The sequence below is a fragment of the Miniopterus schreibersii genome, assembly GCF_964146895.1.
Source record: "Miniopterus schreibersii genome assembly, chromosome: 2".
In the NCBI taxonomy this organism is placed as follows: Eukaryota; Metazoa; Chordata; class Mammalia; order Chiroptera; family Miniopteridae; genus Miniopterus; species Miniopterus schreibersii.
In genome coordinates this window covers 25103975-25121686 of record NC_138102.1, presented here as the reverse complement: position 1 = coordinate 25121686, position 17712 = coordinate 25103975, and the positions used below count along the sequence as shown (strand labels likewise).

The 17712-nt window shown below is 37.9% G+C and overlaps 1 protein-coding gene and 1 pseudogene across 3 annotated transcripts in view; both read left to right on the top strand.

Annotated features, from left to right (window-relative positions):
* The window catches only part of CDC16 (cell division cycle 16), a 33318-nt gene that overhangs the window by 1070 nt on the left and 14536 nt on the right, over positions 1-17712 (top strand). For both annotated transcript variants that reach the window (XM_081130021.1, XM_081130022.1), the window contains exons 2-12: positions 1423-1477; positions 1572-1669; positions 2529-2567; positions 3091-3231; positions 4954-5113; positions 6391-6482; positions 7002-7135; positions 8198-8277; positions 9343-9392; positions 10288-10361; positions 12024-12149. In XM_081130021.1, coding sequence (XP_080986147.1) covers positions 1423-1477; positions 1572-1669; positions 2529-2567; positions 3091-3231; positions 4954-5113; positions 6391-6482; positions 7002-7135; positions 8198-8277; positions 9343-9392; positions 10288-10361; positions 12024-12149 — 1049 coding nt within the window. The remainder of the gene's footprint in view (positions 1-1422; positions 1478-1571; positions 1670-2528; positions 2568-3090; positions 3232-4953; positions 5114-6390; positions 6483-7001; positions 7136-8197; positions 8278-9342; positions 9393-10287; positions 10362-12023; positions 12150-17712) is intronic.
* LOC308553513 (cap-specific mRNA (nucleoside-2'-O-)-methyltransferase 1 pseudogene) lies at positions 14659-17188 on the top strand (annotated as a pseudogene). The gene has a single exon. The product of its transcript is annotated as a cap-specific mRNA (nucleoside-2'-O-)-methyltransferase 1 pseudogene (transcript).

The following is a 17712-nucleotide window of genomic DNA, read 5'->3' as shown; positions in this document are numbered from 1 at the left end:
TTTTCATTTTGTTCATTCATTTTGTTTTTTTAAATTCCACTTGTAAGTAAAATCATATGATATTTGCCTTTCTCTGACTTATTTCACTTAATGTCATACCCTCTAGGTCCATACATTTTGCAAATTGTAATATTTCATTCTTTTTTTATTCTGAGTAATATTACACACACACATACACACAATTTTGTGCATTCATCTACTGACGGACACTAGGTTGCTTCCATATCTTGACTATTGTAAGTATCCAGAAGTGAGCATAGGGGAGCATAAGTCTTTTTGAATTAGTGTTTCAGTTTTCTTCAATAAATACCCAGAAGCAGGATTGCTGGGTCATAAGGTAGTTCTATTTTTAATTTTTTGAGGAAACTCCATACTGTTTTTCATAGTGGCTGCACCAATTTGCAAGCCCACCAACAGTGTATGAGGGTTCCCTACTTATCCACATTCTCACCAGCACTTATTTGTTGGTTTATGGATGATATCCATTCTGACAGGTGTGAGATGATATCTCATTTTGATTTTAATTTGCATTTTCCTGTTGATTAGTGATATTGAGTATCTTTTCATGACTGTTGGGCATCTGTGTATGTCCTCTTTGGAGAAATGTTTATTCAAGTTCTCTGCCCATTTTTTGATTGGATTGTGGTTTTGGTGTCAAGTTGTATAAGTTCCTTAGGTTATTTGGTATATTAACCCATTATTGGATGTATCACTTGTGAATATCTTCTCCCATTCAGTAGGTTGTCTTTCATTTTGTTAATAGTTTCCTTCACTGTGCAAAAACATTATTTTATTTTGATGTAGTACCATTTCATTTGTTTTTCATTTTGTTGCCCTTGCCCAAGATATAGCCAAAAAGATATTACTAAGAGTGATGCCAAAGAGTTTACTGCCTGTTTTCTTCTAGGAGTTTTATGGTTTTAGGTCTTAAATTTAAGTCCTTAATCCATTTTAAGTTTATTTTTGTATATGATCCAATTTCATTTTTTTGCCTTAGTACCACCTATTGAAGAGACCATCTTTACCCCATTGTATAGCCTTGCCTCCTTTGTCATAGATTAATTGACCATTTAAGTGAGGATTTATTTCTGGGCTCTCTATTCTGTTCCATTGATTTATATATCTGCTTTTATGCCAGTACCTGCTGGCATAGACTTGGCACTCTATAAGTTTGTTTTTTTAAAAAACTGCCTTCTTGAACTGTATATATCAATGATCTTACAGTAGTTTTTTTATTGTAACATTGAACTAAAACTCACCTAGCTGAGGTACAAGATAAATAAATATATGATTGCTAGATCCCTATTACATATAAAAAAATTATTGTATTGAGATGTTGACCTATTATATAGCATTCTAATAATATTAGAGATCTGTTTAAAAGTTGAAATAACAGAGCTATTATCTTTTTTTTTTATACAGCAACAGTATCAAAGTGCTCTATTTTGGGCAGATAAAGTAGCTTCACTCTCTCATGGTAAGTGACAAATTCTAATTTTTTTTCCTCTATCTTTAAAAATCTTTCTACTTTACCTTGTACCTATGACCAATTATGTAATTTTTCCCTCCAGAGGAACCCCAGGACATTTATTGGTTGGCTCAATGTCTTTACCTGACAGCTCAGTATCATAGAGCAGCTCATGCACTTCGGTCACGAAAACTGGACAAAGTAAGTGATTGTATGAACTTTAAAAGGATTCAGTTTTTCTCTTTCTAATCTCAGTCACCTTGTTTTTCCTTCCCACCTCTAGTCACCAAGTTTTTAAAATTTTGTTTTCTAAATAGCTCTGAAATGATGGCTCTCATTACCACTCAGACATGTCAGGCCTTTAATTTGTCTGTTTGTTGTTTTTGTCTCTATTCTTGGCTCTTCAGTAACATTTTTCTCACTTCCCACCTTCCCTGTCACCAGTTCGTCTTTTAAACTCTCACAGGGGTGGTCTTCCTAAAACATAGATCTGATTAAGTCACTCACAGTATCACTCAGGGATTTCCCATTTCCTACACGATAAAATTAGATGCATTAATAGACTCCTAGGGTCCTTTATATGGTTTCTTACCAATCTACTTCTAACTTCCCACCACCATCAGTACATATAACACGTGCTCCAGTCGTACTGAATACTTGTACGTCCTTAGACTTGTGGTGATTATGCAAACTCAGTGCCTATAATGCTGACCAGCTCCTCATTTACCCAATCCCCTGCAGATGTTTTCTTCTTCAAGTGACTGGGACTTTTTATGCCCCTCTTTCATAGTTCAAGAAAGGAACTATATACTGTGTTTATGTCTCCCCTGCTATAACCTCCTAGAAGGCAGGTCTTTACTCCTTTTCAAATCCTTGGTGCCTAGTAAACAGTAGGTTTATGATGACTATGGGTTAAAAAAGACTGGATTTTTTTTTCTCTGCAAGAGTAAAAAGAGAAATTATGAAAATAGCTTTCTTTATTTCATCCTCATAGTTTTCTTTTAGAGTGAAGATGCATATTATCTTGATCACTGTTTTAATAGATTAATTTCTTTCCTAGTTGTATGAATCATGCCGCTACCTTGCAGCTAGGTGCCATGTAAGTATCCTTTCAGTTTCCTTTTTATTTGGTAAAAGTTTAATTATGTGAATGTTATGCATTCCTCACATTTGTGTGAGAATTCTAATGATGGAGTTTGGCAGATTAGTATTTTGTGAGGGAATGTTCTATTCTTTAATATTGTTTACTATAAAAGATTGATTGTCTAATTATATGCATGAAGAAAATTCTACTTTAGACATTTTAAATTTAAGTAATGAATGGGTATAATATTCATTAACCTTTTGAAATCTATAGTATTGTCCTGGCTGAGTGGCTCAGTTGGTTGGAGCGTCACCCTGTACACCAAAAGGTTGTGCATTCCATTCCTAGTCGGGGCATATACCTAGGTTGCGGGTTCAATCCCCAGTCGGGGTACATATGGGAGGCAGCTGATGTTTCTCCCTCTCTTTCTCTCCCTTCCTCTCTCTCTAAAAAAAAATCAATAAAATCTACAGTATTTGTGTCTATATCTAGTGCTAGAAGTCAGTGCTGACCGATGGTATTTCTGTTTTCTACATAGTATGCTGCGAAAGAGCATCAGCAGGCTCTCGACATTCTTGATATGGAGGAGCCAATCAACAAACGATTATTTGAGAAGTACTTAAAGGATGAAAGTGGCTTGAAAGACCCCTCCAATGACTGGGAAATGTCACAGTCCTCAGTAAGTAATACTGTAATAAGCATGCTTCAGTAACGTTAGTAGGAATGAGCAAGGATAAATTCTTTTCTTTTACTTGAGTATAGCCATGTTAAAATACTTTGGTTGCTAACTTATTTAATTTGCCCACCAAAATTCAAAAAGATTTCGAGGCATTTCTCAGCCATCACTTGGAAGCTATAATTATGTACTCAGTTGCTTGAATCTGAACTAGGCAGACTAGAGATCTTCCTTCCCATATTCAATGCCTTAAACTACTCTCCACAGGTACATAACCTCTACCCTTACTGTGTTTTCAGCAGTGTTTGTACCTACCCCCAAATAACTTTGATTATCGTAGATTGTTTCTTTCTAGGGGGTGGTTTGGTGTTTCTGTTAAACACAGTTTGTGTATTTCAGTTTGTATATGTCCTGTCTGCATAAAATTGCAAATTCCTTGCTGACAGAGATTATATAGTAATAATTGATATCCACAGTCAGATTACTAATCTGGACTGTTATTCTTTTTTTTTTTTTTTAACAGCTTTCTCGAGGAATAATCCACATGCCATGCAGTTTATTCATTTAAAGTATACAGTTGCATGGCTTTTAGTATGTTTGCAGAGCTGTATAACCCTCACCACAATCAGTGTTAGAACGTTGTTACTTCAGAAAGAAACCATGGACTGCGTAGCTGTTACCTATCGAGTCCCCCATTTTTCCAGTTATTTTTTATAACAATTATTAAGGAGCTTGGTTACTTTTCACCTCAAAAATGTAGGAATACTATACAGTTTTAGGTGTTTCTCTCTTTTTTTTGGATTGTTTGTTATGTGTTAAGAAGTGCACATTCATTTTTCTAAGAAATGCATTTGTGAGGAAGCTTGGTATTATTTTCTTTAGACCTCTTATCCATTAACTTCTCTGCTAAGAAATACATTAATTTAAAATATATTATTATTTATTTTATAAAATTACTTTAAAAATTCATTGGATACTGCATAGGTCTAAGATTTTTAAAATTTTGATTTTATGATGAATCTTTTTCATCCCTTTACCAGTTTTAGCTTCCCATCTCTGGATCATCTTTAAACTCACTATGTGTTTCTTGAGGTTCAGAGTCTGGAACATCAATCAGATTTCTATTCTCTTGTTAATGGTAACAGTGAGGTAACTACTGTGTAAGCACCTTACCATGTGCTAGCTCTACAAAGAGTGTCACCTCTACTCACAGAGCCCTGTAAGTGAGATAAGAAAAGGAAACTGAAAACGAGAGATTACATCACTTGTCCAAGATCACTAGTAAGTGTCAGAGCTGTGATTTGAACTCAGGTCTGTCCAATTCCATAAAGCCATGCTCCTAACCACTATGCTACATTGCTTCCAGTTTTCTAATATTTACTAAGATCCTTTTGTTGAGATCTACCTATCAAACTGTATTAAAGTTTGATTCAATGTAAGTGTACTCTTTGCTGCCTCTAAATCATTACCTTATTTGAGAAAGAACAAGTAATGAAAAAAGTAGCAATGAGTATAAAGATTTGTTAAAGTGAGGAAAGCCTAGGGAAGATGGGTTAGAGAAGTTTTATTTGCCTTCATGTTTCTATTTATGCTATGTCTGACAGTGGGATGGAAAAATCCTTTTAGATGTAAAAAAAAAAGTCTCAGCCTTCAGATTATATAAAATTTTTGATAAGTTAAGTTTGAAAGTATTGACTTAGTATGTGACTCATATTTTTCCAACAGATAAAGAGTTCTATTTGTCTTTTACGAGGGAAAATCTATGATGCTCTAGATAACCGAACCCTAGCTACCTATAGCTATAAAGAAGCTTTGAAGCTTGATGTCTACTGTTTTGAAGCATTTGATCTTCTGACGTCACACCACATGTTGACAGCCCAAGAAGGTGTGGAAACTCAGGGGTTTTTATGTTTAACACAATGGATATTCTTTGGTGTTTTTCCCCCCCCTCTGAAATCTGTAGAGTCAGTAGCAGGCTATGTACAGATTTAGATTTAAGTACACCTGTTAGCTACCTTAATGTCTTCAAATATGAAGTGCATTACAAAATATAATATTGTGCAGTTTCTGTTGCAGTCAGAATCTTTAGGGATTGTGATGTGATGAGACCATATTTTTGAGAAGTGATTTGAGGTAATGTAAATCAAGATTTCAGTGTCTGATTATGTGATTCTCAACCTGACTGCATTTAAAATCCCCGAGGAGCTTTAAAACCATCAGTGTGCAGGTCCCAACTCCAGACCAATTGAATCAGAATCTCAGGTGGGGAGGCTCTGGCATGGTTTAAAGCTCCCAGATGATCCAATAAGAGCTGAGAACCATTGACCTAGAGCAGCGATTTTCAACCTGTGTGCCACAAGAAAATTTTAAAACCTGCCATACCTGACTATTTAGTTAGGGGCACTGACTTCTCTTCCCTTAGATTATCAAATAAAAAAACGACAACAGCCAACACAACAATAGCTGTCTGGTGTGAATGAATCAAAACTATATTTTTTTGTCAGATCGGCAAAAAATACACTTTTTTGGTATGCCACAGAATTTTAGTAATTCGTTTATATGTGCTGTGAGATGAAAAAGATTGAAAATCACTGACCTAGAGCATTGGCAGTGATATGAGGTAGATAAACAAGAGAAACAGAGAAAATGGGGATGTTATATTAATGGATTCAAATATTTTAGCCTAGTCCAGTGATTCTCAAACAAGGTGATTTTGCTTCCTAGGGGACATTGAGCAATATCGGAGACATTTTTGATTGACATAACTTGGGGATATGGAGGGAAGGTGGGAGGTTGCTACTGATTGCTAGTGGGCAGAGGCTAGAGATCCTGCTAAATATCCTGTGGTGCATAGGACAGTCTAAACCACAGAGTCTTATCTACACAAAGTGCAATAGTGCTGAGGTTGGGAAACTGGCCTGGTGGTCCGTCAGTCTGGTGCTGACCAGAATCACCTGGAAGGCTTCATGGCATAGCGCTGCAGGTTGTTCTCATCACCTGGGCCTGGAACCACTGTTCTAGCTTTCTCTAGTACATTTTGATCTTGTTTTCTCTTTGGAGTTTGGTTTCCTTAGACCAAGAGCTATAGAAGAATATTTTTCATTGCTGACTTTTCCCCCCATAAGTATTGTGAGAACATTCTTTTTTCTCGATGTTTTTAAGAAAAAGAACTTCTTGAATCACTACCTCTTAGTAAGCTCTGTACTGAAGAACAGGAATTGCTACGTTTTCTATTTGAGAACAAATTAAAAAAGGTAAGTAAAAACACAAAGTTAATATTTGCATTATACAAGTATCTTATTTCTTTCATTTTTGTTTCTATTCTTTTAGTAGTTAAATTTTTAGAAATTATTTTTTTTTAAATTTAGCACATTTGCAAGAATAGATTTGAAGAATAGATTTAGGTTATTTAACATATATGATATGATTCCTTAAAAAGCTTCCAAAAATATCTGTCTTCTTCCCAGGGACTCCTTATACTAAAAGATTGAACTATCAGATAAATGGAGTGATATTGCATGAAAATGAGGATTTTTTTCTTATGCGTCCTGAACTTCTACTTTGTAAAATACTTCCTACCATGGAATTCAGTGATAAAATTGAGAAGAAAATTAAACTCATTGAGAGGAGTACTGATGAGTCTTGAAGTTAAAAATGTTTCCAGAGGCTCTCACATGTCCTTATGTAAATCCTTTAAACACTTGGGTCAAATTGAATCTGCCCTCTGATTTGGTATAGCTTATTGAGTTTATGTTTACCTTCCTCTGTTTCAGTATAATAAACCGAGTGAAACTATCATCCCGGACTCTGTAGATGGTTTGCAAGAGAATCTGGATGTGGTAGTGTCTTTAGCTGAAAGACATTATTATAACTGTGATTTTAAAATGTGCTACAAGCTTACTTCTGTGTAAGTATATCCGCTCATTTTTGTGTAGAAACAGAGTTCAGTCCATTTCACCTAAGAAATGCATGGGACATGCTTTCTGAGTAATCTTGAACAAATTGATGATAATTAAGTTGCCTTTACTACTTTGCAGAGTACCAAAGTGGGGGCTGTTTTATTTTTATTTATTTAAAAAAATGTATCTTTATTGATTTCAGAGAGAGGAAGGGAGAGGGAGAGAGAGAGATAGAAACATCAATGATGAGAGAGAGTCATTGACCGGCTGCCTCCTGCATGCCCCCGACTCTGGGTCGAGCCCGCAACCTGGGCATGTGCGCTGACCGAGAATCGAACCCAGATGTCCTGAATCCTAGGTCGATATTCAACAGCTGAGCCATGCCCAGCTGGGCACGGGTGCTGTTTTAAAACAGCATTTACAGACACAGGTTTATACATATTTTCAGGGTTATTCCATTAACTGGGGAGTATACCTGTCCCTCATTTCAGTCTTTGATAATCTGCAAGTTTGAAAATACCATTCTGGCATATAGTTTTATAAAATCCCTTGTTTGTTAGAGACCAATAAAATCCTGTAGATACTGGTGCTTAGTCCAGTTCACTAACTAGCCAGGCCATCTTACACCAGTTTTCCAGTGTACATAGCTCAAACTTGTCCTTTAGCTAAATCACACATACTATTTTTAATGGATCTTTAGGCTTGCTTAAATCCTTGAATTCACAGAAATTTTAAGCAACAAATACTTATGATCTGTTTTATGTTTCGCATTGTTTTTGATTCTTCTGAATAATTGAACTACTTATTTTATGTTAGAGTTCTGTTGATTTAGATATATGTGATGTTTATTTTTATTCCTTCCAAATGAACCAGAATTTCCCTTTTCATTTATAACCTAATTATTGTCTTAACTGAACCAACCTGGAGATAATGGTGTTAAGAAAGTAAAACAAGTATTATAACCCACATTATTGTACATAATGCTGTAATGACTACTTAAGCATGGCTCATTATAATGAGTGCTGTTACGTCCTGTTTCTGGGGTATTAATGTGTTGCTTTAACTTTCAGAGTGATGGAAAAAGATCCTTTCCATGCAAATTGCTTACCTGTACATATAGGGACACTTGTAGAGCTGAATAAAGCAAACGGTGAGAATTTTTCTGTTGACTCTTGAAATTTTGTCTCACAAGTCCTGGATAATTGAAATTATGGGTAACAACACAAAGGAGTTCTACCACTGGGAGAAGAAATGCTTATCAAAGCGACCAGTGGTCTATTCTGTTATCTCAGCAGAACATGCAATTTCTTTATCCCTGCTTCTTTGTCTCCAATGGAATTTGTGGTTTAAGTGTTGGGTAGCAGTTTTGCGTTTTTTTTTTCTTTTTTTTGGTAAAATTCTTAAGCAAACTAATATGTCAAGAATCAATAACTTTTTAGAAGTTGGAAGGGGTCAGAATTTTTTTGCTCATGTTTTCCATAATTTAACGTTTTAGAAAAGTTTAGTTGTGTTTAGATTGTATTCGCCCTTAAATCCTTTAGGCTGACTAATGAGTTCTGTCAAAAGGAAAAAGAGCCAGGCACTCTAACTCCAAATCCCTGCTGCTCAAAGTGTGGTCTGTGACCAACAGCATCACGTCTCCTGGCAGCTTGTTGGAGATGCAGATGCTCCGGCTGCCCTGGTCTCATGAATTCAAGCCTGCATGTAGGAAACACCATTATGATGTGCCAAGGACTCACACATTACTCAAGAGGAAATCATCTGGCTGATTTAATAAACTTGAGAGTTTGGTCAGCCAAATTGGTTGTGGGTGATTGAGATGGTCCATGATAGGCCCCTGGAGTAAAGACATGAGTTTGTAAGATAGGTGAGGTGCTTTGAAATAATCTCTTAAGGACCATGAAGTGCTTTTTCATGTGTCATTCATCCAGTTTCCAGTCACTCAGCAAGTGCTCAGTGCCTGCGTGTGGTTGGGCACCAGGTGAGGAATTGGGGTGGGGGTATTTGAATGAAACAGCCATAGTACCTGTCCCCTAGAGTTCCTGTATTTCCTTGGGTAAATGAATTTTGTATCTAGAAAGAAAGAAAAGAATGAAATCATTTCAGTGAGAGCAACATGTACATGATTGTGAAGAGTTATAACTGGGGGGAAGTCATATCTTAAAATTCATTTGATATAAATAATTTTATTCTTTGTCCTTTTTTCCTAATGTAGAACTTTTCTATCTTTCTCATAAATTGGTGGATTTATATCCTAGCAACCCTGTAAGTAAATACAAATCTTTTTTTTCTTACAGTGCTTTTTCTTACTTGAACTTAAAGAAAATGTTTGACTAGTATTTAGACAGCTTACATTTAAGTTTAACCAAACACATTTTATTTTGAGGTGTTGGAGCAGAATCTCCTAGTGCTTATGATAATAGAAGCAGCATTAACTTTCCCAATCCATGAAGGTATTTTTTTAGTGTATTGAAACATAACTTAAAACAAAAATTTTGTTTTTTTCTTATTATAGAAATTATATATGCTTATTATTAAAATACTTAACATTCAGAAAAATAAAATATTGAAAGTCAAAGTCACACTCCCATCATTCATAAGTAATGCTAATAATTGCTTGGTAGCTTTCTCACTCTGCATATATAAGGTACCTTACTGGATTGTTCATTGATTGAATTAGCATGTCTTTCAAACTGCCATGAATCAGAACTAAGACCTAGAAATTGAAAGCGGAATCAGGAACTATGTTCTTAAAAGACAAAAGTCAGGAATCAGCGCCTAAGTCTCAGGCGAGAATCTGCACCCTAGACCAGTGTGAAAATAATTTATAAAGAGGCGAAATTAGTGCAAGAGATGTCAGCTAGCATCGTAGAACCTGGTAGAACCAGGGTCAAGCCAGGGAAGACTCACAGTGTAGGTGGGAGGCCAGGACTCAGGCTGGACTTGAAATAAGAAGTGTGTTCAGGAGCCTCGTCTTGTGTTCAGTGCTGTAGGGAAGTTGAGTGAAGGTATCTTGAGGAAAAGCTGTGGAGATTTGGTTCTCTTCTAACTTGAACTAGAATATAGGATGGAACACCTATTCCACCTTCTGGCCTAATTTGTTAGATATTTTTAATTCAAAGTTCAGATCTTTGGTCATGGTAAATTTTGAACTTTGTAGGTGTCTTGGTTTGCAGTGGGATGCTATTATCTCATGGTTGGTCATAAGAATGAACATGCCAGAAGATATCTCAGGTATGAATTTACTGTCTTCCTCACTCTCTAATGAACCTGTAGAAAGAGATTTCTTGCTCATCTGCTTTAATGCAATAAATAGAAAGTATTTAAAAGCAGTATAAAGGAACAGATGTTTTCTTTGGCAGATTCAGTTCAGTTGCATAAGCTGTGTACTTTGCTTTTATAAGATGTCATGAGGGAGATAAAAGTAATAAGTAATCAGTAGTGCAGATCTTGTTCTTAAGGAACTTATGATTATTTAAGTTTAATTTATAAATGTGAAATAATACAGAACAATATGAAGTAGTTTGAAAAGTTCTGTTTTTCATTTACAGATACTATTAAACATTTACTTTATGACTTCTTTTGTTAATAGTTGTGAAATTACATAAAACTTTACGTGAGATTAGGGTCACTAAATGTGACTATAAAACAGAGTTCTTGGCATAGTGAACTGGCTTATATAAGGACTCACTGTGGTTTTAGTTTAAGGAACTCCGTGCAGCCCAATTAAGCTACTTAATCAGTATTATTTAATTATTCAAGTACAGGAAAATGTCTGTATGTGAAGAATTGATTACTAAAGATTTAAAATATAGTGATACTTGTGGTTTCCTCCATGTAAACAACATAGAAAATGAATCTTCAAAGTGCTTACAGAGCAGGTAGGAAAAAAAAGAAAAGAAAATGAATCTAAGGGAAATGCATAAACTTTGGATACTGACTTGAATTCTAATCCAAGTTCCGTCACTTACTAGCCATAATCCCTTGGGAAAGTTAATTTCTCTAATTTTTTCTTAAAATAGGGATGATACAATACTTGTACCCATTATTAGGAAAATTGGTAAAATGACACAAAAGGATTCTGCACTAGGAAGAAAATAGGGAGAGCTCTCTGGTTAGTTGTGTAAAGCATTTTAGAAAACCTTGCTGTGCTCTTTCCTGGAGTGGGAAGACGATGTGTGTTGTAATTGTTCTTTGAGCAGTGCTTCTCTGAATTAATATGCGTATTCAGTGATGGGCTCTACATGAAACAGGGAACATTTGGGTGATAGTAAACTTAGAAAGTAAAATGCTAGGAAGTGTCACTCTCACCCTGTATATTTTCCATGTTTTGTGATGTTTGCTTTGTTTCCTATTGTGGGTCACCAGTGAGCCACTGATTTAAAACTATGTAAGACTAAGTAGTCCAGTTCATGGAACCAGGGTGAATCTCCTACCACCTTCAGTAGGATGTCAGTCTTTCTAGCCTCAGTATACTTGTCTTTAAAATATAAATAATAATTTATTTGCAAGTTATTAGCATTAGATGATGCATATAAGGCATCTAACATGGTGCCTGGCACAAAACAGGCCCTAAATGGTTGCTGCTACCACCATTTACCTACTTGGTTGTGAGATGAAGCTCCTGGGTTAAGTAGTATTTATAAATTCTATACAGAATGCTAATGGGTTCAACTATAGTACCTAAAATCTCTTAAAATTTTGTTTGTACTAGTAAACATTCTTTTATTTCAAATGAATTAACACAAATGTTATATTAGTGTTTAATATATTTAAACACTAATTACATTAGTGTTTCATTTATTTAAATTGCATATCCTTGAAACCATCAGCTTACATAAAAGGAACAACTTAAGAAGAAATATTATATTAATTATATGAAGTTTTTTATTTTAGTAAAGCTACGACACTCGAGAAGACCTACGGGCCTGCGTGGATAGCATATGGACATTCGTTTGCAGTTGAGAGTGAACATGACCAAGCAATGGCTGCTTACTTCACAGCAGCACAGCTGATGAAAGGGTATGGCAAAGCAAATTGATTAAACTTAGTGAAAGGATTTTCTTTTTTGCTGATAAAATGAAATTTCTATTACTATCACTGTCATTTGGTTAGGAAACTAAAGAAAAATATCTTATTTGCATCTTGTTACTGGCTTATGATTATAAAATAACTATGGAAATTGAGGGAGAAAGAAGGTGGTGTAGTGATTTTTGCCTAGCAGGTTATCTTAACCAATACAAAAGGGAACTAGGAAATTAGGCTAAGGGAGTAAATGAGGAAGGAAACTCTCTTTCACAGGCTCATGTGAGAATGAAAGTATTCATAAGCAAAATTATTTGTATGCTGTTTATGTCCAAAAGTTATTTGATGTGGCTTAATGGTAGTACAGGACTATATTTGCCAATGTTCTAGATTGAAATCACTATTAAATATATTTTACTTTTAGAACTTCTTTTGTTAATAGTTCTGAAATGACATAAAACTTTACATGAGATTAGAGTCACTAATATAATATATAAATTAATGTAAGTGTACCCTAAGAGTATGTGACTTTGGGGAGTAGAGTATTGGTATTATTCCTGTTGACTCTTTTGGACTCAGCGTTAGTCACACCTTGCCGTGTTCTTTCATGCCTACTACCCCTGCTGCCCGCTGCCTCCATCTCTGTGGAGAGGAGGTGGGAGTGCAATAGTTCAGAGGTCTCGTCTGCAGTCAGACTGCTTGGTGATCTTGGCAAGTTATGTACCCTCTTGAAAAACAGGAATAATAGCAATACTTATTCTTAGGCTTATAGTGAGGAGTAATTGAGATAATACCAATGAAGGACTTACAACAGTGTCTGCCATGTAAAAAGCACTCGATAAAAGTTAGCTACTTTAATTTGTTTGCTTGTCTTCAGGAGTAGGATCACATGTTTATCTATTTTGAATTTCATCTTGTTAGGTTTGATTTACCTTTTCAGACTATCAGACTAATTTTAGCACCCAGTTCTGCATCAAAATTATTTATGATCCCCAGGTTTTTTTAAGTTATATTGAATTTGATACATGACTTTTAAGTCTAGTCATCCGTGAAAATATTGTAAAGGACATAGCTCCCTAACAAAATATCACAGACTGGGTGACTTAAACAACAGAAATTTATTTTCTTACAGTTCTGGAGGCTGGGAAGTACAAGGTCAAGGTGCTGGTAAGAGCTGTCTTCCTGACTTGTAGATGGCTGCGTTCTCACTATGTCTTCACATAGTGGAGAGAGCTTTGGTGTCTCTTCCTTTTATAAAGGTCCCAGCATTGTGATCTTATAATCATATTTAACCAATGCAGTCCCATTTGGTCTAAACATATTAATTTTGGGAGGGACACATACGTTCAGTCCATAACACTTATAACTAGAAATAACTCTCCAGATTAAAGTTATTGATCCCCCTAATGGTCCAGGTTTCTCCATCCTGTCCACCAAGATGTGTGAGACCTTTTCAGTGCTTTGTTGAAGCTTGGCTCCAGTGTCTGCATATACCCCTAACCTATCAATCTGTGATACTGTCAGAAAAAAAATCTCAATAATTTACTGTGAGTTGTTTATTATCAGCACATGCTAGGGTCTGCTATTTATTTATTTATTTTTCTATTCTGGGTTCTTTCAAATCCAGAATAGTTGTTATGAGTTATTAGTTGCTAGCTAAGAATAAAAACCAGTGATAACTAATGACATGATTAATACTTTTAATGTCCCCCAATCTAGACAAACTTTAATTAAATTTTCAAATCAGCTTATCAAGATAAACATTACTTTCCTCTCAGTTTTACTTCCCTATCAAAACAGCTTTGCATTCTCTTAACTTGCCCTGTGTTTGGGTAAATGAAATTGTGTAAATACTTTAAAGTGTCCTTTGTGATTTCTTCTTTGAGCCATTAGTTATTTAAGAATGTGTTTAATTTCCACATATTTGTGAATTTCCGACATTTCCTTCTGTTATGATTTCTAATTTAATTCCATTGTGGTTGGAGGATATACTTTCTGTGATTTCATTCCTTTTAAATTTATTGAGGCTTGTTTCATGACCTGACATGGTCTATCCTAGAGAATGTTCCAGGTGCACTGCTCTTGTTGAATGCAGTGTACTATAGCTATCCCTTAGGTCTAATTGGGTTATGGTGTTGGTCACGTCTTTGATTTCCATGTTGTCTGCCTCATTATTCTATCCATCATTGCAAGTAGGGTACTGAAGTTTCCAACAGTTATTTTTGAATTGCCTATTTTCCCCTCTAATTCTAGCAGTTTTTGCTACATGTATATTGGGTCTTGCATTGTCTCTAGTAATAAATTTTGTCTTAAGTGTACTTTGATATTAGTACAGTCACATCAGCTCTTCTTTGTTACTGTTTGCATGGTATATCTTTTTCCATCTTTTTACTTTCAACTTGTTTGTGTCTTTGAATCTAAAGTTTGTCTCTTGACAACAGCAGGGGCAGGCCTGGTAGCAGTGGTGGCAGCCATGGCCTGATACTCCCCCACGCCCACTCCGCTCCCTGGCAGCTTGCCCTCTCCCCTCAGGATAAATGATCCAGAATGTACTGCCCCTACCAAGAAACAGAAGAAAAGAGTTGCAGAGCTTGCCCTGAATCCCAGTTCTACGTCTGATAATGAACCTGTCTCCTCAGTCAGTTGTGCAGCAAAAGTATCTTCTACAAGCCTCAGTGAGTCTGACAGTGAGACCCAGAGGAAACAATGTTGCTCTGACTCTTTTGATGATGCATTCAAAGTAGACTGTCTTGTGGAGGGAACTTATTCTTGCTATTCCGTGTATAACAGTGTCTCCCAGAAGCTTATGGCCAGGATGGGCTTCAGAAGGGAGGGGGAAGGATTGGGTAAAAACAGCCAGGGTCAGAAGGACATTGTTGAGGCCTCTAATCAGAAAAGTTGAAGAAAAGTTGAAGAGGTTTGAGTTTACGTTGCAAGTCTTTGACCAGGAGTTGAATGTGGACTGGTGAAATGAACCAGAGCCTAGTGCCTGTGAGCAGGTGTTGTGTTTCCCAGAATGTACCAGTGAAATTCCTGACACTCAGGAAATGAGCGATTGGATGGTTGTGGGAAAGAGAAAGATGATTATTGAAGAAGAAACAGAGTTTTGTGGGGAAAACCTGCTTCACAGTGTGCTACAGTGTAAGAGCGTGTTTAATGTCCTGGATGGAGAGGAGCTGCAGAGAGCTCAGACCTGGGCCAATCCCTATGAGATGATCCAAGGAGTCTTCTTCCTAACCAGGGCGGCAATGAAGACGGCTAATGTGGATTTTGTATTTGATTGCCTTTTTGCAAATCTCTGGGACTCTTATGGGAAACCACTGGTGAAGGACTGGGAAGCTGAGCTTCTGTACTTTGCTGACGTCTGTGGAGAAAGAAGGGGCATGCGAAGAGCTTTGGAATGACTGAAGGGCCCAGACAACTTTACACTGGAGGACTTCTACTCAGCCTCCTGTGAACTCTTTGAACCTTACTAATGCAAAAGTGGGATCGATGAAGATGGAGACATCACCCACCCAGAGAACATCACTGCTTTTCAGAATTTTGTCCTGGGTAACACAGATCGCAAGGGTATCCACTTTCTGATGGCTGATGGGAGTTTCTAGGTGGAGGGACAGGAGAACCTGCAAGAGATCCTCAGAAAGCAACTGCTGCTCTGTCAGTTCCTCATAGCGCTCTCTGTTGTCCAGACAGGAGGACACTTCATCTGTAGAACCTTTGGCCTTTTCACACCACTCAGCGTTGGGCTGAATGAGTATGTCTCTCTAAGCCAATTACCAGCTGTCCTGCCAACTCAGGGAGGTATGTGGTATGCAAGGGCCTAAAGGTGGGCATAGATGTCGTGCAGGATTACTTCTTCTCAGTCAATATTAAACTCAACCAGCTGCGAAACACCAAGTCTGATGTCAACCTTGTGGTTCCCTTGGAGGTGATCAAAGGAGACCATGAATTTATTGACTACATGATATGGTCCAATGAGAGCCACTGTAGTCTGCAGATCAAAGCTTTGACCAAAATCCATGCCTTTGTTCAAGACACGACCCTAATTGAGCCTCAGCAGGCAGAGATCTGGAATCAGTGCCTTCATCTTTGGGAGATCCCAGACGAGGCTCGAGTTGCTCCTTCTTCCTTAGACCCAAAATCTAAGTTCTTTGAGCTAATCCAGGGCACCAAGATTGACATCTTCAGCTATAAACCTACGCTGCTCACCTCCAGAACCTTAGAGAAGATCCGTCCAATGCTCGACTACCGTTGCATGGTGTCCAGCAGCAAGCGGAAGCTCTTTCTCGGCCTGGGGAAGTCACAGATCTACACGTGGGATGACCACTAGTCAGACTGCTGGGTCAAGCTGGACCTGAAGACAGAGCTACCAGGACACTGCTCTCTGTGGAGATTGACCATGAGCTGAAAGGGGAGGGGAAGGCCCAGTGGAAAATTAGTGCAATCCACATCCTTGATGTCCTCGTGCTGAATGGCAGCGACGTGTGGGGCAGCACTTTAATCAGCGAATTCAGCTTGCTGAGAAATTTGTGAAATCTGTTTCCAAGCCTAGTCAGCCTGACATGAATCCCATCAGGGTGAAGGAGGTATACAGGCTGGAGGAAATGGAGATTTTTGTCAGGTTAGAGATGAGAATCATCAGGGGCTCCTGTGGCAAACTAAAGCTCAGCTACACAGGATGGGACAACTGGCACTTTGTGCCTGCTGGTCTCTGTATCATCAGGACAGTGAATGAGCCATGGACTATGGGATTCAGCAAAAGCTTTAAGAGGAAGTTCTTCTATAACAAGAAAACCAAGAATTCTACCTAGGAGCTCCCTGCAGATGGCATTGCTCCATTTCACATCTGCTACTATGGCCAGCTCTTCTGGGAGTGGGAGGATGGCATCTGTGTACATGACTCCCAGAAGCCCCAGGACCCAGATAGGCTGTCCAAGGAGGATGCCCTCTCCTTCATCCAGACACACAGTGCCTGAGGGCCTGGGACACTCACTCCTGCTGAACACCCTGCTGTTTGCAATCAGGGTGCTCTGCCTGGGCCCCACAGTACTGGTTCCTTCCCCTCTCAAAAGGGACAGGAAAGCTCAGTTGCTGCAGCCTGGCTGTGAGGGGTGGGTGGTCTCTCTGTGTCATATGAAGAGCCCAGTTGGAGGCCTTCAGAGGACACTCACATGTTCCTTCTGGACGCCTTTTAGATTTCCCTCCCTGGAGACCTACCTGGGAACTGTCTCCCCTGCCAGGAATCAGCCTGAAAGATGCTTTTCCTATGGGGCCGGTGGAGGACGTGTCAGAGAGAAGCAGGGCTTTAGCCCTGCTGTTCTCTCCTGTATTCTGTAGATTCACTTTTCTGAATTTTGTGCACTGCCCTGAGGGTGGTCGTACCCCAGCTTTGCCCAGCTTTCTACTGGGCCAACCCTGAGTGAGTGAAGGCCCACTGTTATTGAGCTGGCCAGGAGCAGCTGCTGTACAAATCAGGGTTTTGTTTCTTTGAACTTGCTCTGTTTTGATGCCAAGTTGGAGAAGATTTTCTTGTCCCTTCACCCTGTCTTGGTCTTCCCTG